Source organism: Triticum urartu, chromosome 7A (genome assembly GCF_056163025.1).
Source record: "Triticum urartu cultivar PI428250 chromosome 7A, HENAU_Tu73, whole genome shotgun sequence".
In the NCBI taxonomy this organism is placed as follows: domain Eukaryota; kingdom Viridiplantae; phylum Streptophyta; class Magnoliopsida; order Poales; family Poaceae; genus Triticum; species Triticum urartu.
Genome location: NC_141879.1, coordinates 8,495,884 through 8,523,081, shown reverse-complemented (window position 1 = coordinate 8,523,081; position 27,198 = coordinate 8,495,884). Strand labels below are relative to the sequence as shown.

Below are 27,198 nucleotides of genomic sequence, written 5' to 3'. Positions count from 1 at the left end.
TGCAGAAGAGGCAGGCATGAGAGCTTGCATGAATGCAAGCATATGCTACACGTACACCCAGAAGTGCAGTATTAGCGATGTAATAGCCATTGCCTATGACAGACATAACATCAGTTAATTTGTTGCATGTATATGATGCAATGCGAATGTTCTCTGATATTAACAGTAGGAACTTACGTGGCAACGTGGGGTTCCCAATCCTTGCTTGTCTTTACCTTCTGAAGTCCATGTAATCAGTCTAGTTCCTTTGCTCTCATCATTTTTTTTGGAATCCAGTCATTTACATGACAGATGACAACTACATGTGACTCTGACCTTTGAGCAAACCAACATGGTAAGGGACTCAAGTTATTGTGAATCTAAGATTATATGAATGAATGAATGAACTTGTCTGACAAAACCTGCATAAACCTCAAAAATCTGAAAGAACTTGTCCTTAAAAGCTGCAGAAAACTACAAATCTGACGCGTAATATATCATTGCTGCAAAAGAGAACTAAAACAATGATCTAATATGGGCGAAGATAGATCAAACTGTTGACTATGAATAATTAGTCAATCTCTAAACTGACACTGTTCTGAACTATCACCTAAATTATTGGTAAACTTTCTGTGAACGTGACTATAACTAAGGAAGGAATTTAGCCAATGGAACTATATTTTAATGTTTTCTTATGTAACATAGGGGATCTAATTTAAAGCACATTCAACTTGCTAGTAGAGGATAGAGTAATTATAAGAGTACAGAATGCATACGTGCATTATAGAACTTTACGAAAAAGATATCAGGGAGCAGTTCACTCACCACTGTACCAAATTTTTTTCTCGTCAGTTTGTCTCACCGAGAAGTGGGATGCCTATAACCGTCTCAAGTGTCTCTGTCCTGATCTTCTGATTTCTTGAGTCCTCAGCTAATAGGAGCGCCCAGAGGCACAAAAAATTAAGCTAACATCACGCATATGCACATCTAGTTGATTCACACTGAACATAAAAAAATCTGCTCTTGCGCACATGTGCATCGTGCGACATAGCAGTGTAGCATGAGTTCGCCCACAAAAGCAATCAGCAGCAGAATCCTGCCCTCGCCACCATTGGGGAAGCGCCCACGAAAGCAATCAGCGGCATCACCTACGATAAGCAAAGGAGAGCACGACCAAATCTGCTCTTGGGGTCATGCAAGAACAGTAGGGGAAAACAGCGGCCGTGTGGAATCGAGGGGCAGCTTTTTCGGATATAGAGGAAGGAAAGGAATCGGTAGTGATTTTAGGGGAGAAGTTTCTGAAACCTAGATCAAGAAGAGGAGTCACGGCGGGGGTTTTTAGAGTAAGAGTCGTGAGGTGTTGGGAGATGAGCGGTTTAGGGAGGAGGAGTCCAGAGAGAGATGGATACGGATTATTTTTTATTTTCTTAGGAGGCGTGAGAGATTGAGAGAGAGAGAGAGAGACGTGAGAGAGAGGTGGATACCTGAGATTGGTTTTTTAGGTTTTTTCTTTTACTGTTTTTTAAGGAGGCGTGGGAGATTGAGAGAGAGAGAGAGAGAGAGACGTGAGAGAGAGAGATGGATACCTGAGATTGGGTTTTTAGGTTTTTTCTTATACCGTTGAGATTGTTTTTCACAATAGAATTTATGAGTCGATCTATATCGTAATAATTCGGTCCCACCAGATTAACGGCTTGTAAGATAGATAGATTAACCTACTCCGTGTTATTGTGCTTTACTGGGCGTTATTGGGCTCACAGCACTGTTTTGGGCAAAGCCTGAAATTTAAATTGAGCTGAATTTTTTTGAGTTAAAAGAAGTGTTTCAAAAACAAATCGAGCTGAATTTTTCAGGATGCAAAAATGTAATCCAATGAGGAAACTCAGTGTGCCGCCGTGGTTCTAGTCTCTCGGCATCGGATCAAGGGAAGATGGTGTTGCCTCCCACGCAGGGGGCGCCCCGTCTCACTAGTTGTTTGCACGACGGAGAAAGAGGGAGGAGCGGGGGAAGGGGATGTTGGTTGATGGGTGATGGGATTCCGGTGACAGCCACCGAGGTGTGGGGTAGCAACAAAATGTGATGTCAGCGTCCATGTAGTTTACCATGTCTGTCATATGGATTACTACTACCTCGGAAAAACAAAAATTATGGATTTGTGTGAAGGAAATAAAAAACAAAGCACGCTACATGATCTTTTTTTTGTATGTACGAACATTTTTACCCTTGAGGCGAGCGGTTGCTACACCTCGCAACCGGCTAGACAAAGGGCATGCTTGGTTAGAGGCCTTACCATCGTGCTTGGGGAAAAAAATGTTGCCTGAATACAGCCTGAGAGGAAGACATTTTTTTGGTTCATGTCCATTGCCTGACTGATGTGACTTGGGTGATTAAAGAATTTTCAAAGAGAACACCGTACAGCTCATAGGCCTTAATTATCTCCAGGCCGCTGCTGCAGCCCGCCTGGCGCATGAAAAGGAACGCCTGGACCAGGCTAATCCGGCTGCCTGGCTAAATATTTTATTTCCTTTTTTTCTAAGTAAACCAGGCTAATCACAAACCTGGGGACGGCCAAGCAATGGACATGAACCAAAAAAAAGGACAAGGCAATGTAGTAAACACGATGTATAAGTTAGCATGGAAGGAAACCAAACACAATGAACTATCCTAATGGCATAAGTTAGCAAACATCTTTTGTTTTTTTATTGTGTGTGCCAAGGAATTGAGTGTTTTTTTTGTTGTGTGCCAAGGAATTGAGTGTTTTTTTATTCACTAGAAGTTAACGCACAGTTTGCCGCGCTCATCTTTTGTTTTGGAATTAATTTCCTTTTCCTCTCAAGGGTTATTATGGGAATGAACATTTGTGCATAGCACAGAGGCTGTCGAGCAAATGTGGATCCCATTGGATGCTATTGGGTTGGCGATGTTGTCCAGTCCTCCCGGTTTTGGGAAGGTTCCAATCAGTTTTTGTTTATTCTTTCCTCTACTTTTTTCATGTTCAATTTTATATTTGTTTCTAGTTAGCCAATATATTCAGAATGAAGATTAGTTTTTGAAGGTCAGGAATAATAACTTAAATTATTGAACTTTTTCAAATTCGTAAATGTTTTGTTCAAAATCATGAACATTTTTTAACAATCCGTGATGATTTTTTCTGTATTCGTGAACATGTTTTAAATTTAAAAACATTTTTTAGTCCCCAAACATTGTTCAAAGTTTCGCGACCATTTCTAAAAAATCATGAAAAGGTATTAAACTCGTGAACATATTATAGAATCCATGATTTTTTTCTGATATTTGTTAACTTTTAAATTACGTAAATTATTTAAATTCGTGAGTATTTTTAAAATCAATTAATATTTTTTGGAAGTTCACAAAAAATAAAATTTATGAGTGTTTTTTAAAAAATTTGAAAAATATTTTAGTAGAATGCCGGTTCTAACACTTCCATATTCCTAGGGAGATCAGTAATTGTAAGGATTAGGTTTTATGAAGTGATTATTTTTTCAACACCACTTAAGAATAGATTTTGCCAAAAAAAAACTATGAAGAGATTCTGTTAAGGATACGGCATGGCATGGGTAATGATGGGTGTGCTTCTCCAACTCCTCCGCTCTGTTCGTTGCTCCCTGCCTCAACATGATTTATTCAGCAAGGTTGACCTTGTGTTTCTCTTTGGACACTGAATTTGCAGATGCCTACTTTCTTCATTCTGTTCAGCCCAAAATTTAGTGAATTGTCGGGTGAAGTAATTAATTAGTCATCCTTTCTGGTTGCTCTTTAGTCTTTACTGTGTGTGATATTTAGTTGCCACAATAATTACATTATGATCAAGATCTTCTATGGACTTAACCCAAACTTGATACTATTTCAATTTTCTCTGCATTTCAAATATGCTTTGATTGTTTATTCCGTTGACAGTTGACACGTCGTACTGTCAGTCAGCGAGTTAGCGTCTGCTGTCCGGTCGGGAGGGTGTTTCCATGGTCACTAAATCTTGTGGTCTCCTCCGTAACTGCAATCAACACGGAACCATGCTTGACAGTAATTAACTGAATCCTTGCAAGCTTAGTGTAGCTGCTATCCTCTTCTTTCTGTAAACCGAATAGCAACATATCTCAGGCTTAGGCATGGCCTGTGGACTGCTGGTCCGTCACTCACAAAGAAGCGCGAAAGAAAGCACCGGCGTTTCCTTACCACAAGACGGCGATCAACCCACCATTGACCCCCTTTCATCTAACCGCGACGTCCGATCCACCCCGTGGTGCAGAGGCTCCCTTATCCAGTGTCGGCATCTGCTCCTCGTTGCAGTTACTCCTTGTGATGGACAGAGAAAGCTCAGAAATGGTTTTCAGAGAAAACTTCGGAGATGGCATGGCAAATCGATCCTGAAATACACGCACCTTCGAGGTAATCCTCTGCTTAGATGAAGCTGCAGGAGCCCAGTGAACTATACTTTCCTTCAAAGTTTGCTGGCTTGTCTGAAAACGAGTGTTTATCGAAAAAGGCTTCCGCCCCGTTTTATATATAAAGTAATGACCAACAACACACCGGTACAAACGCACGCCACCACAACACACGCACACACCCAAGACAAGATACATAGATGCTGAACGCAGCGACACCACCCCAAGCACTACAAGAGAAGTCGGGGCCTCGACCGTGAACACGCCACCGCGAAGAGATGAAACCGCATACGACGAACCGTGGGCTCCAAGGAAATGACACCAGAGCGCCGCCACCGCCCGACCCGAGGGTCAGAGTTTCCCTGGAGCAACACGACGGGCAATGATGGCCGCGACAACGCCTTCAAGAAGGGAACAAGTTTTGCCGCCGCCGGTCTGTCCGAAGAAAGAACGGGTTTTCACCCCGGCCAAAAGTCATCGCCACCGGACGTCACACTCCGGCGACCATGCCGCCCACACGACCATAGTCACCGGACAGCACCAAGCCACGAGCTCTGCCCGTGAGCACCGCGACACCACCATCAGGGCCGCCGCCCCGGCATCCAAGACCTCGACGCCACCTCACCCGCCACCCATCGCTACCCCAACCAAAGAAATGGGTGGAAAGGCCCCGCCTTTAGCACTCCTGAGCAGCCCCCAGCGCCGAGACCCACTAGGCCGGCCAAAACTGGCCTCCATCGGCTCGTCCTGCCGCCGGGCGCGAGACGAGCTCGGTCCTGCTGCTGGACGCGAGACGAGTCCGGTCCTGCTGTCGGGCGTGAGACGAGTCGGTCCTGCTGTCGGGCGCGAGACGAGTCCGGTCTTGCTACCAGGCGCGAGACGAGGTCGGTCCTGCTGCCGGGCGCGAGACTAGCGATGGACCGCAACCGGGAGAAGGCCAACCCTTTGATGAAGGTAGTGCCCGAACGACGAGGAGAGGAATCGATGGTCGATGGGGACGCTCACCGACGGGACGACGCCGAAGAAGTCCGGCTGCCGCCGTGAAACGCCCCCGACCACCGCCGTGAGCCACCACCATGCCGTGGCAGCCCACATCCACGCCGGGGCCCCGAGGAACTGCCCAGAGGCCCCACCGACGGCCATGGGCCAGATCCGAGGAGCAGGCCGGCAACCGCCGCCGCCCCCTCCAGAAGCCGCGACCATGAAGAGCCCCGGCCACCGCCCTGCGCCACCAGCCGGGTCCCCGGTGACAGATCCGGTCGGATCTGGCTGAAAACCGGCTCGCCCGCAACCTCCTGCATCGCCACCGCGTCAGATCCACCGCCGCCATGAGAGCGCCCACCACCACCGCGAGGCCCTCCACGCCACCACCACGAGCCAGCAGCCCCGCCGCCGGACCATGAAACCACGCCGTTGCGCCCCCCAAAGAGCAGCGCCGTCGCCCGCGCAAGGTGCCCTGCGTCGCCGCCGCCCAAGCAGGGAGAGACGAGACCCCACCGCCGCCAACACCCAACGGGCTTCGCCCGCCGGTGCGAACTGGCGGCGGCGAGGGAGGAAGACGAAGGGAGGGGGGCCGGCCGACGGCGCCCTAGGGTTTCCCCCCGGTCGCCCGCGGGGACGACACAGGAGGAGGAGGTCAGGAAAAAGGACGACGGGGGGACTTGCATGAAAACGAGTGTTTTACGGAACCGCCTGAAAGATTAGGATCGCACGAGGCGATCTAGGAGGCGACGAGGGTTCCCTGCGCGCCGCCGGTGACGCCGCCGGTTCCCTCTCTCTCCGCCGGCCGCTCCGGTGGCGGGAGGGAGGGGAACCTCGGGTCTGTTCGCTAGGTGGGTGTGTGGTAGGGTTAGGGTTGAGGGAGACGCTGCCGAGGCCGTTGCTGTGGTGTCGCGTCCGAATAAGTTTCTCCGGGCTCCGTTCGCGGTCAGGCGAGGCTTTTGCCTTTGTCTAGGAGCCAGCGGGGTTGGGGATCCCCGGATCTCGTCGAGGTCGCGGGCTATGGTGGCTGGAGGTCCATCGGCACTGGCCGTTTGGGTCCTCAGATGGGCGATGGATGCAGGGAGACGAAAACCCTTCTTCTTCCTTGTTGGTATGATTTGCTGCTGCCGTTCTTCTCCTTCCTCTGCGCTGATGCTGGTGGGAGATCCTGCTTTGCCCGGGCTGATGGCCCGGCCGCGGTGCTGGACCGGTCGGATGACTCGAGTTCTCTTCCTTCCGAAAGAGACACTTTTCGCGGTACTCAAAGCCAAAGATGGCGACGGCTGTTGCAGGTATGTTGGATTGATGTCCATGCCCTCTCAGCGCTGGTGTCAAGAAAGGAGGAAGCAGCATGGCGGCAATTGTACCGAGGTCGAAGATGATGACCTGCTTGTGACTGGTTGCAGATACTTCTGCTGCAGGGGTCTTCTCTCAAGATTCAGGGATGATGACACAGGGCTCCGGAGATCTTCTTGTGTTATGATTGTCTTAGGGTACTCTAGGTGTTCATGGTCCTTTGTGTTTGCGTTTCAATGTGCTTGTAAGGGTCAACTACTTTGTACTGATTCGTGATGTGAATAGTAAAATTCTCAAAACGAGTGTTTCAATTAACTACATTTTTTTTATCATGACATCTTTCTACTATTTTTGGATACAAAAAATCTCCATTAATTGACGTTTCTACCTATATTTGTTTTCTATTACTCGCCGTGCAACATCAACAGCCGCTTTGATAGACTCTAAATAACCACTCCCTATATATTTTTTCTATAAATTCTACTTGTTTTTTTTTCTCATCTTCCATCCTAAAACTAAATAAATAAATTCTCCTCTTCTGTGGTCCACTCTCCTGCAGCCCACGAGCCTCCGTCTCACCGACCTGCCCAAAACACCTCATCGGGAACAGCACCACTGAGAGCACACGGATGTTATATAAGTGAAGAGCACCACTTGGTTTAGTAGAGGTGCATGCTTTTTCTTCCATTTCTCAGCTCACTGATTCACATATGAGTGAAGATAATTCGAAGTGTTTGGACACATATATAGTTTTCATTATATTTCACTTACCTATAGATTCGTTCATTTTTGAATCAGGTTGGGTCTATAACTCTTTATATGCAGTGGAAGAGCTTTTACTCCTTCCTTGCTGCTGTGGTTGTGCAATGATCCATAGGCTAGGAGCTCAGGGCATGCAACTTCAGCTCCGCTCTGTTCTCGTTACTGAGATCACGGCAATGCCACTTCTTCTTCTGAATGAGTGCATGAAGTGATTACCACTCTCAAGCTTGAGCCGAAAACCAGCTCTGAACTTGTCTGCACTTTCTCTGCCCGTGTACTTTCTCTGCACTTGACTGTACGTGTTCTCTGCTATGCCGCATGATCCATCGCAGGTTGGCCCATGGAGATAGATGCCTTGGTTCAGTACATGGTCATTCAGCGCAGCTCCAGTCAGCTGGAGAAGGGGCACAAATATAGAAGGTGACACTGCAAAATGTAACAATCCCGAGGATGATGTTATATATCAAGTGCTAGTTGAACAGTTATCGACAACAACTCTGAAAACAGAGAAAGAAAACAGGTAGCAGAATTCTGCAGACGCGAAGGCTACTAACAATAATAGTACTCCCTCTGTAAAGAAATACAAGAGCGTTCAGATTACTAAAGTAGTGATCTAAACGGTCTTATATTTGTTTACAGAGGAAGTATAAGACAAGCAACCGTGAATAGGACAGCAAAACGTTCTGAGAAAGAAAGCCCGGGCTACCCACAATGTTGTACCTGACTACCTAAGCTCGCCAAAACATACTGGTTTTTCTTATGGAACAATGTCAAAGTTAATTATTACGTAGAAGCTCTGTCATTGTGGAGACATAAACCAGCCACATCAATCTAATTATAACAACCCAGGCACGATGGAAGGAGCATATTTTTATTACTACAATATATGATGCCAAAGTTTCTGTCATTGTGGAGACATAAACCAGCCACATCAATCAATGACCAAAAAAGAAGGAGCCTATCTATACAAGCAACATTTTTGTACAGTAAATGAGACATAGGGACAGGCAAATCGCCAGCTAATTTTCATAGGAGATTTTCATAGGGCCACAATGAACGCCATGTTTGGTTTGTGCGGGATTGCAGGTTAGAACAAATAGAAGTCACCAGTGTTGTCAGTTACTAGCTTTTTTTAGAAAAGAAGTCACCAGTGTTGTCAGTTACTAGCTAGGTTTAATCTTCCATATATTTTCTTCTATATATCAACGGCCTTTTTATCTGTCGAGAATGGCTGCGACATGCGTGTTTCATCACTGTATATGAATCTTCGATTGTAACTGAATATCACTGGGTAGTGTTTGTTGGAGTTGATACGTTGCTTGTTTGCAATTCAGTACGGTTGTACTACATGGGAGATGTGGACTGAATCGGTGCCTCTCTCTCTGTGCAGTGTAGAGCTACTGGTTCAGAAAACAAGAAATAAAACGGCGATCAGTCCCTGAAGCCCTGCCCTGTAGCTGCAGTCCGACCTTTGATAGCTCCCTATACTTTGCGCCGCAACGCCGAGCAGCTAACCGTGGTGCGATGGAAGGAAGGACGTGGTCGGCGCAGGCCTGTTTGGTCATCTTTGTTTGCCAAGGACAACGGAAGCACAGAGAAGTTCAGAACTAGTTTCCAGGTGTGAAGCTTGAGAGAGATCATTGTACAACCCTGCAGAAATTAATTCTCATTGGCCTACTTCTCAGGGATGACTGCAGCAACAATGACTAAAAGAAACAGTAAAACTGCCCTGAAATTATCTTCACTTATTTATAAGCCCACAAATGCAAGGAAAAGCCTGCACCTCATATAAACCAAGTGGTGGTGTTCACTTGCATAACCTGCACGTCACACACACGTAGGCGAATTCAGGCCTTGGAGCATGTGGAAATTCTCCATTCTGACGTACACTTGGCCAAAAAACGTGTGTGCATGCTTGCTCACAGGGTTGCCGTCAGATTGCCAGTCTGCAAGGGACATGGACTCGGTCAGAAACCTGGACTAATATTGCTCACAATTGCCACAAAACTCCGTTCGTAGCGGCACATAGCTGAACCCATCGTCTTCCTCACCATGCATACCACCAATGCCGAGCTCCTGCTCATATGCGTCCTAGCCGCCGCCGGCTTGCTGGCCTCCGACGCACTTCAGCTCGGGCCAGCGGGCGGCTCGGCCGGCGCAAGCTGCATACCGCGGGAGCGGGACGCCCTGCTGTCCTTCAAGCGCGGCATCACCAGCGACCTCTTGGGCGTCCTTGACTCTTGGCACAAGGAAGGCCAAGGGAACTGCTGTCAGTGGAGGGGCGTCAAGTGCAGCAATCGGACCGGCCATATCCTTAGGCTTGATCTTCGTAATCGGCATGCGGAGACACAGACTATCAATGAGAACATCTTCCCCGGAGGGTACTATGGAGACACGGCTTTGGTTGGCCAGATAAGTAATTCTTTGCTCACCATGGATCGTCTTGTGCACCTTGATCTTAGCATGAATTTCCTCCAGGGCCCAAGTGGTCGCATGCCGGAGTTCTTGGGCTCTTTGACGAGATTGAGATATCTCAACCTCTCTGGCATACCATTTTCTGGCAGAGTGCCCCCTCAGCTCGGCAACCTCTCAAACTTGCAGCATCTTGACCTCTCATGCCAAATTGGCACAGGACGTATGTACTCAAGAGACATTTCATGGGTAGCACGCATCCCTAAATTGCGGTCTCTTGGAATGAATTCAGTAAACCTCAGCACGATAGTTGATTGGCCTTATGTTGTCAACATGATTCCTTCTTTGAAGGCCCTCAACCTTCGGTTTTGCTCTCTTTCAACCGCAAATCATTCACTCCCACATATTAACCTTACCAAACTCGAGAGGCTTGATCTCTCCGACAACACCTTTGCACACCCAATGGCAAGGGGTTGGTTTTGGAATTTGACAGGCCTCCAGCATCTTTACCTTGTCGGCACTCAACTGTACGGTCAAGCTCCGGATGCACTGGCACATATGACATCCCTCCAAGTCCTTGATTTGTCAGGTAATCCTAACATGGGAGGGATGAGCAGTACAAGCTTCAAACACCTATGCAGTCTGAAAATTCTGGACCTTTCTTGGTGTCAAATTGTTGGAAATATAAAGGATATTATAGGGAGGATGCCACAGTGTCCCTTGAACAAACTGCAAGTGTTGCGTTTGGGCTACAACAATATCAGCGGAAACATGCCGGATCAGACAGCACACCTGACCAGCTTAGTCGTTCTTGATATCTCTGTGAACAACCTAAATGGAGGCATACCGCACGGGGTGGGGCTGCTCTCTAGTTTAAGCAGACTTGATCTCTCTTCCAACAATCTCAGTGGACCTGTGCCATCTGAGATCGGCATGCTCGGCAACTTGACCATGATGAATCTTGAAGGAAACAACTTGACTGGTGATTTCACTGAAGAACATTTTGCAAGTCTAACGAAGTTAAAGTCGCTGGATTTAAGTGGGAATTCCTTGAGGATTACAGTTGACCCCGATTGGATACCACCCTTCAGTTTAGAAGAAGTAGAACTTTCCTCTTGCCAATTAGGTCCTTCATTTCCTGCATGGCTTCAGTTCCAAGTGGATGCTCTCCGGGTGGAGTTATCAAGCACAGGTATAGTTGATAGGCTTCCTGATTGGTTCAACACTACATTTGCAAAGGTCACATATCTGCACATCTCCAACAATGAAATTAGTGGCAGGTTGCCGGCAAACATGGAATTCATGTCGCTGCAATTTTTCTTTATCAATTCAAATACACTAACTGGTGAAATCCCGAACTTACCAAGAAATATTACCTTCTTGGACATGTCCGAAAACTCATTAACTGGAAATTTGCCATCAAACATTGGGACTCCGGATTTGATTTCATTGGTGCTGATCTCCAATCAAATAACTGGTCATATTCCCGAATCTCTCTGCAAAGCGGAAGCCTTGTATGCCTTGGACTTAAGCAACAATCTTCTTGAGGGACAACTTCCTCAGTGTTTTGGAGTGAAGAACATTTCCTTTCTCATGTTGAGTAACAATAGATTCTATGGCAACTTCCCATCGTTTCTAAAATATTGGAGAAAATTGACGTTTCTTGATCTATCACACAATAGTTTTTCCGGAAGGTTGCCATTGTGGATCGGAGATTTGGGTGAATTACGATTTCTGCGGCTAAACCAGAATATGTTTTCTGGAGAAATCCCACCTACCATCTCAGATCTTAGTCACCTTCACCATTTGAACCTAGCAGGTAATGGCTTATCAGGTGCCATACCGTGGGATCTATCAAATGTGACAGCCATGACAGGAAAGTATGTAAAGGATCCTATGCTTGACTCATATCCTTATGGTGGTTACTCGTATATGTTCTATACATATAATTTTTCCTCAGTGATCGTTAAGGGACGTGAACTTCATTATGGTATTGGCATTTTGGATTTGGTGAGTGTTGACTTATCTTTGAACCAACTAACTGGGAGAATACCAGAAGAATTAGTTGCTCTTGATGCGTTGATGAACTTGAATCTATCATGTAACCACTTGAGTGGGAAAATTCCAATGAAGCTTGGGGCCTTGCAGGCATTGGAATCACTTGACCTCTCGAGGAACACGCTTTCTGGCAGAATTCCTTCAAGCCTATCAGATTTAACCTATTTGAGCTACTTGGACTTGTCTGACAACAATCTAACAGGGAGAATACCACCAGGAAGTCAGCTTGACACCCTCTATGCACAGGAACCTTCCATGTACAATGGCAACAGTGGTCTATGTGGCCCTCCTCTTCCAAATAGTTGCCCCGGAAAGAATTCAGCAACACAAGATGATCCAAAAATGAACGAGCATTCCTTTGAGCCTTTGACCTTTTCTTTTGGACTCGCTCTGGGATCTATTCTGGGTCTCTGGGTGGTGTTCTGCGTCATGTTGTTTAAGAAAGCATGGAGGATTGCTTATTTCCGTGTGGTTGACAAGACATATGGTCAGATGTATGTGTTTGCCGTTCTTACATGGCAAAGTTGGGCCAGGAAGGGAGCTACAAATCGAGTAACAAGAGAAGCAGCATCTTAGGCTGAGATATTTATGTCCTTGCTTGAAGTTATTGTAATGGATATTGATGCTTCGTAATTGTTGATGCTTGTATGATAGTACTTTTGAACTCCTGTATTTGCTACTGCTCAGATGCTGCGATGATTGTTTGTTCAGTGGCTTCATCGTTTAGAGTTTCACAGCTGGCGTAGCCTGTATGGGACTCTGTTTTTCTGTGGAACACACCCTCTTGGTAAGGTGTACAGGGGTGCTGACACCTACTTTTGTTAGCAGCATGGGGTTACTTCTAGTGCTTGTTGTTGTGGCTGGATTCTGCCGTTGCGTGTTGGTTGTGCCAGAAGGTGAATTGGGAGACTGTTTGTCCTCCTAATGTGTGTATTTAAGTTGTGATTGTATTGGTTTCAGATTACATGCTGTTGATCATGAGATTTGAAAAAGGTGCAAGTTATTTCAGAAAAGCACAACCAAGCAGGGGAACAGCTCCTGAGTCTGAAACAATTAGTGAGATGGATGTGTTGTAATTGTCACCTGAGGAGGGAGCAGCAGCAGCAGGATCGAATAGTGAGACCTTGGTAAAGTACTGGAGTAGGAATGTAGGATGCATCCTGCAACGCATGGCTCCACTCCACAGCTTCCTCAATGCTAATGCATAATTGTGAACGTGAAATTGTTTGTATTTGAATTCAGTTCCTTGAAACAAGGGATGCAGCAGTAGTAGTACTCCCTCTGCAAATTCTTATAAGACGGTTTTAGGGTCCTTGACAGTAGTTCTGAATCTGATTTCGACGCCACAAGTGGACTGATCGATCATACGTCTTCAGCAACCCTCATCCCGCGACAAGAAAAGAAAGAAAAAAAAAGTATTGGCCATACCCTCATCCTGTGAAACCCCGCCCGAATTTGCGACAGACTATTGATGCACTTAATTCCTTACAAAGCACAAAACTATGTTGTTATTCGGGTTATTACAAAACAGGATAGCAAACGGCTACCCAAGCTTGCAAAGGACACGTCGATTCAGTTACAAATGCTGTCCAAATCACAGCCAGATAACAGTCATGGTAACAAGCAGAACGGCGTACTGGGGGGGGGGGGGGGGGGGGGGCGCAAATCTTGGTTCTCTCTCTCTCTCTGAGCTCACTTGATCACAAGGAGGAAGAAGAACAGCAGGTTTGCGCCGTGCAAAACTTGCAGCTTTTGGTGAATCAACAACGGACCCCCTTCCCCCGAGCCGCTCCCGCGAGCGGACGGGGGAACCCGCGGCCGCCGCCTCCCAGTCCCTCTCCTCGGCCCCCTCCCTCGCCGCCGCCTAGAGGCGCCGGCGCAGGCGGCGGCGGGGCCTCTCCTTTTCCCTCTGCGCGGAACCCCTAGCCGATGCGGGACGGCTGGCCGCCGGGGGCGCTGAGCTATGGCGGGGTTCAGCGGTGTGGCGTCGGGCTCGCGCGGGAGCGGTGGCTCCGTCCGGTGGCGGCGCGGCCTCTCCAGGCGGCTTGGTTGCGGCACGGTGGCTGCTGGGGCAGCGGTCCAAGGTGGTGATGGGGACATCTGCTTCGGGTGGTTCGCGGGTGAAGGCCCGATCAGATCCGGCCGGATCTGCTGCCGGTGGCCCGTCCAACGGCAAGGGCTGACGCCAGCAGGGGCCACGGGCGACCGGTGCTGCCGTGGATTGTTTGGCGGTGTTGGTGGCATGACTGCGGTGGTGGAGGTGTGTGTGCGTCTTGGCGTCTGGCTGGGCTCCTCTTCCTGGACGACGGCGTGCGGCGCGGGTGGGCTTACTTGGGCCCGTCCTTGGTGGCGGTGGCGGCGGATCTATCATCCTTCTTTGGCGGACGGGCGGCTGTTGGTGGTCTCTCGTCGGTCAATGCCAGTACCTATGTTAGGGTGAGGCGGGATGCTTCGGGGGAGGGGGAAGGCTGGTAGGAGGGATGGGTGGTTCCGACGTGGTCGAGCTGCCCGTCGCCGGCACAGGGGGTGCCGGTCGTGGTTGTGTGCCGCTCCTCCCCCTTCCTTCTTCCCCGACATGGTGTTTTTCTGTTCGCTTTCCTGTGATGCTTGAGGCGGGACAGTTGCTGCCGGTTCCAACGATGGTTGGGTTTGGTGGAGCTGTCCAAAGCCTTCCCCTTTGATGGTCTTAGGGCGGCCTGGGTGCAGGGCGGCGGCCCTGGAGGTGGGAGACGTGTTGGTCTTGGGCAGACTGCGCGGCTCGGGTGTGGGCGAGCAAACATGGCCGCTCGGGCGGCATGGTTGCAGGTGGTTGTCGGAGAGGGGTTGCACCGGAGGGGTCAGAGCAACGGGGTTCATCACCTGCCCGGTCCTTGGACTGGCCGACGGCGGTGGCGACTGCGGTCGTCATTTCCTCCTTGCAGGCTCCGTCGCGGTGCTTCTACTCCCTTCGTGTTGCTCCGGGCGAAAGCTTGATCCGCAAGGATCGGACGGTGGCGGCTATCCGTGGTCGTGCTCTTCTTGGAGGCACCGTTTTGGAGTCCCCACTCCGTCATTGGCCGTATCACCTCTCTTTGGTGGATCGCACTTGTGGTGGTCTCCGTTGGCTCAAAGCGGTTCTTCTTTGCTTATTTGTAGTGTGCTTCGTAGTCGTTGGGTAGTGTGTCGGTGTCCGGCACCCTTGTATCTTGCCTTGTGTGTGTGTTTGTGTGGTGGTGACGTGTGTTTGTATCGGTGTTTTCGGATGTTGCGGTGTTGGTGGGGGGGGACCCCTTTTTCGCAAACTTGCAGCTTTTTTGCTTGCCTTTCACTTTTTATTCAGCGTACAACAGAGAAAACGGCGTCGTGCCCCCCCACCGATCGTTGTGCTCGTGCCATCCCACAAGCGATTAGAGGGGACGCCAGACTCGCTCATGGCGCTAACAGACTCGAGCTAATCTCGCTTGACTGAAGAACAGACACTACTGCCGAAACTGCCGAAACTGAACAAAACCTACACTAGCTGCCTGAAACTGCAGACTTGGGTTTATATTCAACAAAAAACACAAGCAGAACTGTCAAAATCAACAAGACATTTACTTCATTGCTTGAGTCGAGGTCTCATCACGGGTGATGTATTTTCAGAAATGACCATCTCACCCTTTATTACGAAGTGGTATGAGATAATCTTAGCCATTGATGTGTTTAGGGTGGGGTGGGTGTACCGAAGCAGATCTGACTATAGCTGATATCCCTCTTGATCTTATTTTGCCTTCTAGCTGGGTTTCTCTGATCGACTGGGATGCAAAGATCAGCTGCTGCTGGACCTCCCTGAGCCTCCTGATGGCCCACATCACTTGGGACATCTCCCTGATTTGGTGCAACTTGAGCCCCCAGACCCACGGATACCCGGCTTCCATTCTATCATGTCTGAAATTACTCCGGAAAGGGGGTCAACGGCGGGCCGTTCACCGAGCGTTCCAGCCATTTTGTTTCTTATTTTCTGACCCAATTTCGTCGCTAACTCTACACTGTACACTGGACAGGCACACATTCAGTCAACAACCTAACTGACGTGTGGTAAGGAAACGCCGGTGCTTTGGTGCTTCTCAGATTGTTGTGACTTGTGACTGACCGAGCAGCGGTTCATACACAATTGCTTTCAGTACCCTCCTTTGTTTCCTTTTTCAGGTCATCTGGAATTATCAACATGGCACCCTGGTTGCAAAACGAACAAAACCGCCAAAACACACTTCACTAATCAGTAATGGCTACAAACACAGGCTAGAACATGAAAAAAAAAGAAAAAAAAAGTATTGGTTCTGATGCATTGAGCCCCGCAGCCATATCTGATCCTGAAATATGTTGCTATTCGGTTTGCAGAACAGGATAGCAGCTGCACTAAGCTTGCAAGGTTTCAGTTAATCACTGTCAAGCATGGATCCGTGTTGATTGCAGTTACGGAGGAGACCACAAGATTTAGTGACCATGGAAACACCCTCCCATTATATCACTTGGTGGCAGCATGCCGTATGAACTGTCAACGGAATAAACAATTTAAGCATTTGCAAAAGCAGAGAAAACGAAGAATTATCAGGTTTGGGTTAAGTCCATAGATCATCTTAATCATAATGTAAGTATTGCAGCAACTAAATATCACACGCAGTAGAGACTAAAGAGCAACCAGAAAGAATGACTAATTAGACTTCACCAGACAATTCACTAAATTTTGGGGTGAAGGGAATGAAGAAATTAAGCATCTGCAAATGCAGTGTCCAAAGAGAAACATAAGGTAAATCTTGTTGAGGCAGAGAGCAAGGAATAGATCTAGCTGCAATTCATTACAGCTCAGCTGGAGTCCACCAAGCTCTGCTTGCGGCTCAGCCGCTCCATCCCCAAAAACTAATAGGACACAATCCTGAATGATTGTTCAAGCATTCATACATACTTGCTCCAAACAGTCAATGAGATAAATTTTTAATGTCACACACGCGCACAGAGGCAGACAACCGAGCTACAAACGTTGTCCAAATCGCAGCCAGATAACAGTCATGGCATGACAACTAAGGAAATAATCCATCCTGCTCTCAGCAACAGCTTTCTTCACGGCGCTCGGTTGGTGTAGGCTCGCATACATGGTATTCTCCAAGCCCTTGGAGGCAGTAGTTTAGGTCCGATGAATACAAACATGCATCAAACTGTTTGCTTACTGAAGAGAAGACACAAGGAAACTGGGTTCAGACTAGGTACACACACTGCCAACAAACAGATGGCTCATGACATGCTGTCACGAGCCTCTTCTGACACTAGATCGAGATCGATCTCGATGTGAACCTTACAATTTGCTTATTAAATTAAATTGCAGGAACTGTTTTTTCCGCGATGAAACTAGTTGCACTGTCAAATGACAACCTTGGCAAGTCTCTCTGCATTACAAGATCTACCTGACACTCATTCTCTTTTTTTTTGGCGGGGACCTGACAATCATTCTGCATGCACAAATAATGACCATCAAATGCTACTACTACTGCATCTCTAGTTTCTAGAAACCAAATTCAAATTCAAACGGTTTCACCATTATGCATGCGCTCACGGTTAGCTGATCGGCATTGCGGCACAGGTACATGGAGATGAGATACTTGTGCCGCAAGGGGACTGAAGCTATGTACAGGGCAGCTCCACTCAGCAGGAGAAGGGAAGTGCAAATATAAAAAGCAGACCGTGCAGAATCTAACAGAATGTCTCCAGGATTATGATATTTCAAGGACTAGTTTCTCACAACTGGCAAAAAGAAATCTGCACAGAGACAAGGAAAACAAGCAGCAGAATTCTGCAGAGGTGATATATCAAACTAGCAACCGTCAATAGGGAAACAAAAATGCCAAGAGAAATAAAGGCAGAGCGGCCCACATTGGTACTTGTACTTGAAATCTATCTAAAAATTTATTCAATTAACGATGTCATCATATGGAGTAATGGACAATTTTTGCGTGACGTGGTCTTCCAAAAAAATAATGAGCATCAGCCAAAAACCTATTGCGCAAACTCATAGAACAGTTTATATGGGTTTTAATAAAGGCTACAGATCTAGGACATATTCCTAGCATGACTGTAATGAAGAATAACAAAATGACAGTTAAGAGCTCACCAGAAAAGGAGGAGCCTGTGTATACAGCAGAAGCCTGCAACTGAGACCGAGGGACATGCAAATCACCAGCTAATTTTCATAGGATATGACATTACCTTGTTCGAGAATAGGCAATATTTCCACCCCAGATAAAGGAGCAACACAAAATAACTCAATGGCAACACCAGAGTAACTGAATTAAACGACTAGCTGAACTTTAGTACATAAAGGCCCCCCAATAGTGTCAGGTAAATAAATTAAACGATTAGCTGATCTGCAGTCAACTAGGCTGCAATCCTCCCCTCAGTTCCAGGCAAGTCTTCACTAGTTCACAATCTCAAATAACATTGCAAAGACAAATAAATGGAAAAGGGTATAAAAACATTACATGTGGTTACTGCAACAGAAAAGTCTGGAACAACTGAAGCAGATAACTAATGTTGTTCATCTGCTACCGATTGTTGTGTCTAACTGAATGAGCAGGCAAACTAAAAAGATAAAATTTCTAATTGAAGCCACACATCAAGTACGAAGCACGATACGGCACTATAAATTTTTCCTCAAGAATGATGTATCACACCAACAAAATGTATACACCTAACAAAACACATATATGCATCATGAATGTAGAATGGTGAATGCACCTGATAAAATGAAGACTCTGGCTAACTTGGCTATGGAATCGATAGGGATGAACTTTATATCAACGTGAGCATAGAGATGCTGAAAAACGAACAACGAGCTTCATAGTATTAGATATCTAGCCCATCAAGGCACCAACTGCCTAATATCATGAACTGGATACAACAAGTCACCAATAAGTCACCACAACAGTTAGGTGCGATAATATCGAATTTTAGTTAAGCACTCAGTACAAATCCATATTCCCAGTGAAATGTGAGGTAACATTACAAGATTAATCTGACACTCTATTGCACCCTTTCTCCAGAAATAAACTGATATTGGCATCTCATAGCTAAATTCACACTTAGTGATATGATACCAGAATAATATGTTGTGATATGGACAGTGATGCATAGCTCACAGGGACTCAAACTCATAGGAATTACCTCATCATGAGATTTTTCCACGCAATCAGAAGACTAATAACAGAGTTGAGAACTAGCAAAAAGAAGTACATGAAAAAGGAATTACTTCACAAACACATTGATTACTGCAGTAACTTCTTCCCTTGCAAATCACCCAATCAATCGAATGTGGCTAGATATGTGTTCAGGAAATTGAAGTACTACAAGCTCATCCTGTCAATCATAACAAGACTGAATTTGCATCAATGTAAAATCTAGCCGGGTTATACACTGTTAAGTGAGTACACTATAGCACAAACAAAATACCATGCTACATACATGCTAAATCAGATACAATCTTCCTAATGAACTATTCCTAACTTGAATGGAAGAATAGAAAAATGACAAGTCAAAAACTCAAGATGATCATCAACATGTACGGAGCAACTAGGTTGGAAAGAAGAGACTGAACGCACTGCGAAAAAATTAGGGTCCCTTATTTCTTTTCCCAATGTTTTCAACGCAATGTAAGGCTAAGTGTAGGTTCAACATAATATAAAATTGTTTAGAATTTTCTAATAATTGTTAAGCTGAATTTAATACAGTGTTATGTTAAATTCTTATAAAATATGGGAGAAGGAAACATAACATGTAGTAAATCTGTTAGGCGGAATATTACCAAGACGGGATGAATGAAATCAGAGGGAAACAGATGATCTGTTTGCACATCTGAAACCTGCATGACTCAAGCAGAAAATGATACTTAGGCATCGTAGTAAGATGTTGCTTTAATAATACTAGAAGCATAAGACATTATCACAAGCTCTCTTAGTCCACGCACACTGAATCCTAATGCCCAATGTGGTCACAGGTTGCTGGCATAAATTCTTGCATTGGTAATAAGGGCTTTGCTGCATGTATTCTTCACAAGAACCGGGGGAGTAAACTCACATTAACAAACAAAAAAGCAAGTGATGGTTTTGCCCACAAACAATTCCTCCGGCTTTGTGTTTAATTTCAAAAAAGTTGAATCGAAATGCACATAATTCCAAGCTATTATAGAAGTTGTGTGACCCTGATAACTAGGCCTGGTTGCTGATAGCACAGGCTGTGACTTGTGAATCGCAAGAAATTAGACCCAATTAACCTAAACTATGCTCATACAGTTGCAGCCCAAACAAGACAGATAAACAGATTAACCTAAACAAATGAGACCCATTCATGCATGACATGATCTTTCCAAAGAAGACAACGAGCATCATGGCAGATAGCAGGTGAGGAGGCCACGGAATGGGCTATGCCCACAGCCATGACGGAGTCGTTTGAGCGCCATCCGCATGGAAGGCCTTTGCTTGGGATCCACAGCGGTGCACTCCACGCCCAGCCTGAACACAGTTGCAATCTCCTCCATGTATCGTGCTTGATCTGGGATGACCATGTCCACGGCACCCTCGAAAATTTCTGGTTGGTTTACCATCAGTTTAGTAAAGTTGCGCGCCCAAACCGCCAAAGGACCACCTGCTCCAGCTCCACTAGACTCCTGCCCCGTGACAAGCACCAGCAGCAGCACACCAAAGCTGTAAGTGTCTACCTTCTCCGTCATAGGGTTTGCCGTGTTCCCATATTCTGCAGTTAATCATCATTAGCACTAGTTATAAAACCAGGCTAGTTAAGATAGTACTACTACGTACAAAAAGAAGTTAAGACTCCATTGCACACATCAATCGCCCAACGTACCTGGAGCTGCGTACCCAAAGTTACCAGGAGGCAGATCCGTGATTGGCAACGGTTGGCCAAGCCCGGCCATGTTCATCTGTGCATCATCAAAACCGGCTATCACAGGCTTGAAAGTCTGATCAAGCAAGAAGTTGTTAGGGCTGATGTTGTGGTGGACAACAGGCTTATTGCATCCGTGGTGCAAGTGGCAAAGCCCTTGGGCCACACCAGTGGCGATGATGCTCCTCTTTGGCCAGCTCAGCGGCTGAGCAGCACCCATCGGTTGGTGCAGCCAGGATTGAAGGCTGCCGTTCACCGGATACTCGTAAACGAGCATGATCGCGTCTTCCCTTCGAATGTGCTCTACGACTTTGATGATGTTGTCATGACAGATGTTGGCTAACAGGTTCATCTCCGACTTGCAGCGGTTCTTGACATTTTCGTCCACTTGCAGTGCTGGGTTCTCGTTCTGGAACTTCTTGGCAACCAGCGTACCAATGCCCTGAGCATGGACTAGGTACACCTGTTTGTCCCTCCATGTCTTTCTGCTAGCAAAAATGCTTGTCAGGTTATCTTCAGTAAGGTTGTCAACTATGGCTTGTTCATTGAGCACAATAGGCTGCGCCGCCGCAAGATGGCTCCAGAACTGCATTCTCTCAGCGGCAGGGCCGGGTAGCACGTGAAGAGGTTTGTGTCAAGGCCTCAAGGGTGTATCAACCTGCAAACACATTACTGTATTTGTTAGTACCAACTACTGCAGTACTCTCTCAGGTCCTCTTTCTCCAAAGATATACAGTAGCATATAACTATACAGAGAGAAAAACAGAGATCCATGCTTGTAGTTAGTTTGATACCCAAGTGCTGACAGTGAGCAAACGACAAATGAATGATGAATCTGACGAATTTGTGTGCCTTCTGAAACGGTGCAGGATGTTATTTCAGTTACTCAAAAACAATCAGAGCATGCTATTTTTTGGTGGTGGTTGCGCAGCTTTTTTTTTATGCAATGGTTCTTCATACATGATAGATACAAGGATGAAATTACTGAAATGGTGATAAATAAATGACTCAAATAGAGATACTATGATACTGGGATTAAATTAATGTCATGCATGACTAGTTAGCCGGTGAAGAAGAGGGCAGGGCAGTGGGCCGGGGGAAGTGGTGGCATGAAATTAGTTGAGGGGAAACGTAGAGGAAGGGGAGATGAGCGTGCGCACGAAAGGAATTTGACTGTACATCACCGGCGGTGGAGATCGAGAGGCGGCGGTCGGAGTCGGGGGAGGAAGGATGCAGTGCGCGGGGCGGGAGCTCCAAGCGGTGAGGAACCGGGCTTAGGAACGTCGACGGACGAGTCGTCGCCCCGTCCGATAATGTACTCGTGCCATACCGGCATGCGTTCCGCCGCCTCCGACGACGGCACGGGCACGGGCAGGGGCCAGCAGCCTCCTCCGTCCCCGTCCCGTCGATGGGCTGCGTCTCCCACCTCTCCGGCTGCATCATCTCCCGCGGATACAGACCGGGCGGCCTTCCGGCCAACCCAACGGCGGCGACGGAGGTGTGGTTGCTCTAATCTGACTCCTACAGTTGTCGAGGCTGTATTCTTGATGCAAACCCTCGTCAGCTTCGAGGAACCCATCCTGTCATACTACATCGAAATTTCGGACCAGACCCAACTCTATACCTAATAATAGTATAACAATAAAACAAAATGGCTCCTAGAATCCACGAAATCATAGAACCAAGGTTTTACTAACGCTATCACGTGACATATGTGGTAAGCAGTTCACACAATTCGAAAAAAATTTACTAACACTTGCTTACGTAAATATCAAAAGCCGCCGAAATCATTGTTTCGGAAACATAACACTAGTATGGCTGAACTTACATTCACACAATGAGTGCAGTTTCCTCATTAAACTATGGGAACAACCTAGGTGGTGTTTGGTTCTCTAGTCTTAGGATTTTTTCTAGTCCCTAGGACTTTTTGAAAAAAAAAAACTCTTAAGAAGGTGCTTCTAAGGACTTTTAGCAAAAAGTCTTAAAAAAGTCTTATCCTATTTGGTTAGTTTGGACTTTTTCTAGTTTCAACATAAAAAGTCCTTGAAACCAAACACCCCCAGTAATAGTAGTAGTAGTAGTAGTAGTAGTAGTGTATATCGGCCAATAAAAAATAATGTAATAACGGTCGACTATGGAAAAGAGTAGTACTAGGACCGAATGGTTAGTCGGCGGTAAAAATGTTGCCGCGTGCGTTGGGTTGATTCGAGCTACTACTATCAACTGACTTTGAATCAAAAAAGAAAAAAAAACCTGCTACCAACTGACCAAAATGAAAATGTGCACGCACCTCGATGGATAAATCAGAATCGGCCGGCACTGCTGTTTGCAGTCTGCTGCTGCGGCACCTCGATGGATAAATCAGAATCGGCTGGCACTGCTGTTTGCAGTCTGCTGCTGCGGCTGGATGGTGATACTGATACGGCGGTGGTGTGGTGACGACGTCTATTTATACGGTGGTCTGTTGCAAGACAGGGGTGGTATTTCCATCCGGGTCCGCAGCGTTGACGCACGGCATGGGTCCTCGCATAGGGCGTTGTGCTTGGATGCATCTACAGGGCGACAAACTAATTAATTTAGACCCCTAAACACCCGCCGGTGCGTCTGCTTTCAGCTCTCTCATTTGAGGACCACGCTTTGCGGCGATGTGACAAGCAGGTCATGTGCGACATGGATAGAGCACACCACAGCGCGGACAGCATCCTTGTCCGCGGCTGCATACAAGGCGGTAGCCTTTTGTGCAAATGTCGATGTAGCCGAGAGCATAGGGTGGTGTAATCATGGTCGAGGTAGTCGTGCGAAGAATGTTGTGGTCAATGTCGAGTCGGGGGTGGTGTCGAGGAAGTCGCCGTGGAGCCACTGACGCAAGGAGGCGCCGAGTTAGTCATGGGCGCATTGGTGTCGAAGTAGAGGTCTGCCAGGAAGAAGAGGTTGTTGACGATGCTTCGCTCCGGGTTTGCCAAGCCCGGAGACACATCATGGACGAAAAACACTCATCGGTGTTGGCAGCACCGAGCATGCGTAGACGGACGAAAACGAAATTGACGAAGCGTCGCACCGGGCTTGTCACGCCCGGGGACACGTCGTGGACGAAGGGACTCATCCGTGTTGTAACACCAGGCATGCGTAGACGGACGAAGGCGAATTTGACGAAGCGCTGCACCATGCTTGCCAGGCCCGAGGGACACGTAGACGCTAGCCATGGCATGTACATCTTACTTGGTACTATATCGTTGAAGTATTACTCCTCTGTTCTTAACTTATAGAGATTCTACTATGAATCACATACCAATGTATATAGATGCATTTAGAATGTAGATTTACTCATTTTACTCCTCGGTCGTCGTCGCTTGCCTGTTAATTGCACGGTAGAAAATGTATGGTGCGCCTTCTCTGTCAACCACCCCTCTTGGAGTTGTCCTCTCCTCAGCACGGCTATGTGCTCCATCCTCTGGGTGGTCTAGAAGTCCAGGAACCGGATGGTGTTCGATAACATCCATTCCTCGGATATTGACTTGCGGCATTCGATCCAAGAGCATCTTCTCTTATGGATAGTTCGGGCCCCCGCCTGCATAGACGGTGCGCCTTTGCGTCAATAGTGCATGGATATTTGTAGCTGACGCATCCCCCCTCCCTCCCCCCCTCCCCCCTTGCACATCAAAATAGATGGTCTAACTTTATACTAAGTATAAAATTGAGTCATCTATTTTAAAACAGAGGAAGTAAAACCTTTTTTTTGAGGAAACGCAGGAGAACTGCGATCTCATTGCAGAAGAAACGACGTGAGAACGTCAACTGTACAAAGGTTTGGCCTGTCTCGAGGACGAGGCAGACAAAATGAAAGAAAAAAAAGAAAAAGGACTGCGGCCTGGATCTACTCTCGCAGCATCAGATGACTACCCCCAGCCAAAGCCCATAGTCGGAGCTCGTCCCCGATCCGATTCAGAACCTCCTCCGGGTCATGCTCCGCGTCATTGAAGATCCCGTCATTACGTTCCTTCCAAATGGTCCAGAGGACAAGGAGCACGATCGAGCGCGACCGCTTGATAAGCGTGGCTGATCCGCCAAGCCTCATCATCCAGTCTACAAGGAAGCCCCCGTCGGCAGGCCAACTCACAGGGTGCGGTGATGGAATGGCGAGGCGTACCGCCGCCGCCGCACAAAGCTGCCTTGACCACTGACATTCTTTGAAAAGGTGTATGCTGGTTTCCAGGTTACGGCGACAGAGCGGGCAGAAATAGTTATTGGGCCATTGCCGCGCTAAGAGTCTATCGGCCGTAAGTAATCTGTTAATAGATAGAAGCCATGCGAAGAGTTTGATCTTGGCAGGAGCCCACACCTTCCAAATGATCTCGAGGGCAGGCGATCGCGTAGAGCCCAGGAACTGTAGGTGATATGCCGATGCCGTGGTGAATTTCCGGGATTCAGTGAGGTTCCAGGAGAACTCGTCGTGGCCATCAGAGAGCGGGCCGGCCGAAGCAACTCTAGACCACAAGGCCACAAATTCCATTAAAAGGGCAGGAGTTACGCGCCCTTGCACATCCTTGACCCATCTCCCGTCTCGTAGAGCATCCTGGACCGATCGTTTTTTACGCCGCGAGAGCATGAAGATCCCCGGCGCAATGGAGATCGGAGCCTCCCCGCGCAACCAGCTATCGAACCAAAAGCTAGAAGTTTTACCGTCATGGACCGTAGCGGTGGTGGCAGCCGCGAAGAGCAGTCGATCCGATGTGGAGCAGGGGACCGGTAGTCCGATCCATGGCCTTGCTCTGGCCACGCGCTCCAGCCATAGCCATCGCAGCCTCAATGCCACTCCAAAGCATTGGAGGTCTAGGATGCCAAGGCTGCCGAGATCGCGCGGTCGGCAGATGCGTCCCCATGCCACCTTACAGTGCCCACCATGGCAGAACTCTTGGCCCTTCCAAAGCCAGGCATGTTGGGGAACGTTGCAGAAAACAAAAATTTTCCTACTCGTTTCACCAAGATCATCTAGGAGTTCATCTAGCAACGAGTCATTGGATGCATCTACATACCTTTGTAGATCGCGCACGGAAGCGTTCAAAGAACGGTGATGATGTAGTCGAACACGACGTGATCCAAATCACCGATGACCAAGCGCCGAACGGACGGCACCTCCGCGTTCAACACACGTACGGGACGGGAGACGTCTCCTCCTTCTTGATCCAGCAAGGGGAGAGGAGAGGTTGATGAAGATCCAGCAGCACGACGGCGTGGTGGTGGATGCAGGGCGTCACAGTAGCAGGGCTTCGCCTATACTACGAGGAAGAGAGACGTAACGGGGAGAGAGGGAGGCGCCAGGGGCTGAGGTATGAAGTCCCTCCTCTCCCCCACTATATATAGGAGGGCCAAGGGAGGGTGGTGCGCAGCCTAGGAGATCTGATCTCCTAGGTGTGGCGGCCAGGGGGAGGATTCCCTCCCCCCCAAGGCACCTAGAGGTGCCTTCCACCACTTGGACTCCTCCCCCTTGGAAACCCTAGGCGCATGGGCCTAGTGGGGCTGGTGCCCTTGGCCCATGAAGGCCAAGGCGCACCCCCTACAGCCCATGTGGCCCCCCGGGACAGGTGGCCCCACCCGGTGGGCCCCCGGGACCCCTTCGGTGGTCCCGGTACAATACCGATAACCCCGAAACTTGTCCCGATGGCCGAAACAGCATTTCCTATATATAATTCTTTACCTCCGGACCATTCCGGAACTCCTCGTGACGTCCGGGATCTCATCCGGGACTCTGAACAACATTCGGGTTTCTACATATACATATCTTCACAACCCTAGCGTCACCGAACCTTAAGTGTGTAGACCCTACGGGTTCGGGAGACAAGCAGACATGACCGAGACGACTCTCCGGTCAATAACCAACAGCGGGATCTGGATACCCATGTTGGCTCCCACATGCTCCACGATGATTTCATCGGATGAACCACGATGTCGAGGATTCAATCAACCCCGTATGCAATTCCCTTTGTCAATCGATATGTTACTTGCCCGAGATTCGATCGTGGGTATCCCAATACCTCGTTCAATCTCGTTACCGGCAAGTCACTTTACTCGTACCGTAATGCATGATCCCGTGACCAGACACTTGGTCACTTTGAGCTCATTATGATGATGCATTGCCGAGTGGGCCCAGTGATACCTCTCCGTCATACAGAGTGACAAATCCCAGTCTTGATCCATGTCAACCCAACAGACACTTTCGGAGATACCCGTAGTCTACCTTTATAGTCACCCAGTTACGTTGTGACGTTTGGCATACCCAAAGCACTCCTACGGTATCCGGGAGTTACACGATCTCATGGTCTAAGGAAAAGATACTTTGACATTGGAAAACTCTAGCAAACGAACTATACGATCTGTTTAGGATTGGGTCTTGTCCATCACA

The 27,198-nt window shown here is 47.7% G+C and overlaps 2 protein-coding genes across 4 annotated transcripts; one reads left to right on the top strand and one right to left on the bottom strand.

Moving 5' to 3' along the window:
- The first annotated feature begins 9,431 nt into the window (after positions 1-9,431).
- LOC125525545 (receptor-like protein EIX1) lies at positions 9,432-13,024 on the top strand. The gene has a single exon (XM_048690555.2). The coding sequence runs from the start codon at positions 9,474-9,476 to the stop codon at positions 12,465-12,467; it is 2,994 nt and encodes a 997-aa protein (XP_048546512.2). The 5' UTR covers positions 9,432-9,473; the 3' UTR covers positions 12,468-13,024.
- Positions 13,025-20,000: 6,976 nt separating this feature from the next.
- LOC125522756 (receptor-like protein kinase 7) lies at positions 20,001-22,369 on the bottom strand. Of its 3 annotated transcripts, none has more exons than XM_087536660.1 (3): positions 21,959-22,369; positions 20,760-21,456; positions 20,001-20,648 (listed from the first exon to the last, which is right to left on the bottom strand). In XM_087536660.1, exons 2-3 carry the CDS (start codon positions 21,388-21,390, stop codon positions 20,281-20,283), a joined length of 999 nt encoding a protein of 332 aa, XP_087392786.1. In that variant the 5' UTR covers positions 21,391-21,456; positions 21,959-22,369; the 3' UTR covers positions 20,001-20,280. The 3 variants fall into 3 exon arrangements, with proteins under 3 accessions (XP_087392786.1, XP_087392784.1, XP_087392785.1); XM_087536658.1 differs by having other exon boundaries at positions 21,978-22,369; XM_087536659.1 differs by having other exon boundaries at positions 21,983-22,369.
- Positions 22,370-27,198: the final 4,829 nt, after the last annotated feature.

Bases quoted from the DNA above. Each gene is read 5' to 3' on its own strand.
- LOC125525545 (XM_048690555.2), top strand. From the start codon at position 9,474: ATGCATACCACCAATGCCGAGCTCCTGCTCATATGCGTCCTAGCCGCC.
- LOC125522756 (XM_087536660.1), bottom strand. From the start codon at position 21,390: ATGCAGTTCTGGAGCCATCTTGCGGCGGCGCAGCCTATTGTGCTCAAT. The intron at 20,649-20,759 runs GTACGTTGGGCG...GATTAACTGCAG, and splicing joins CTTTGGGTACGCAGCTCCAG to AATATGGGAACACGGCAAAC.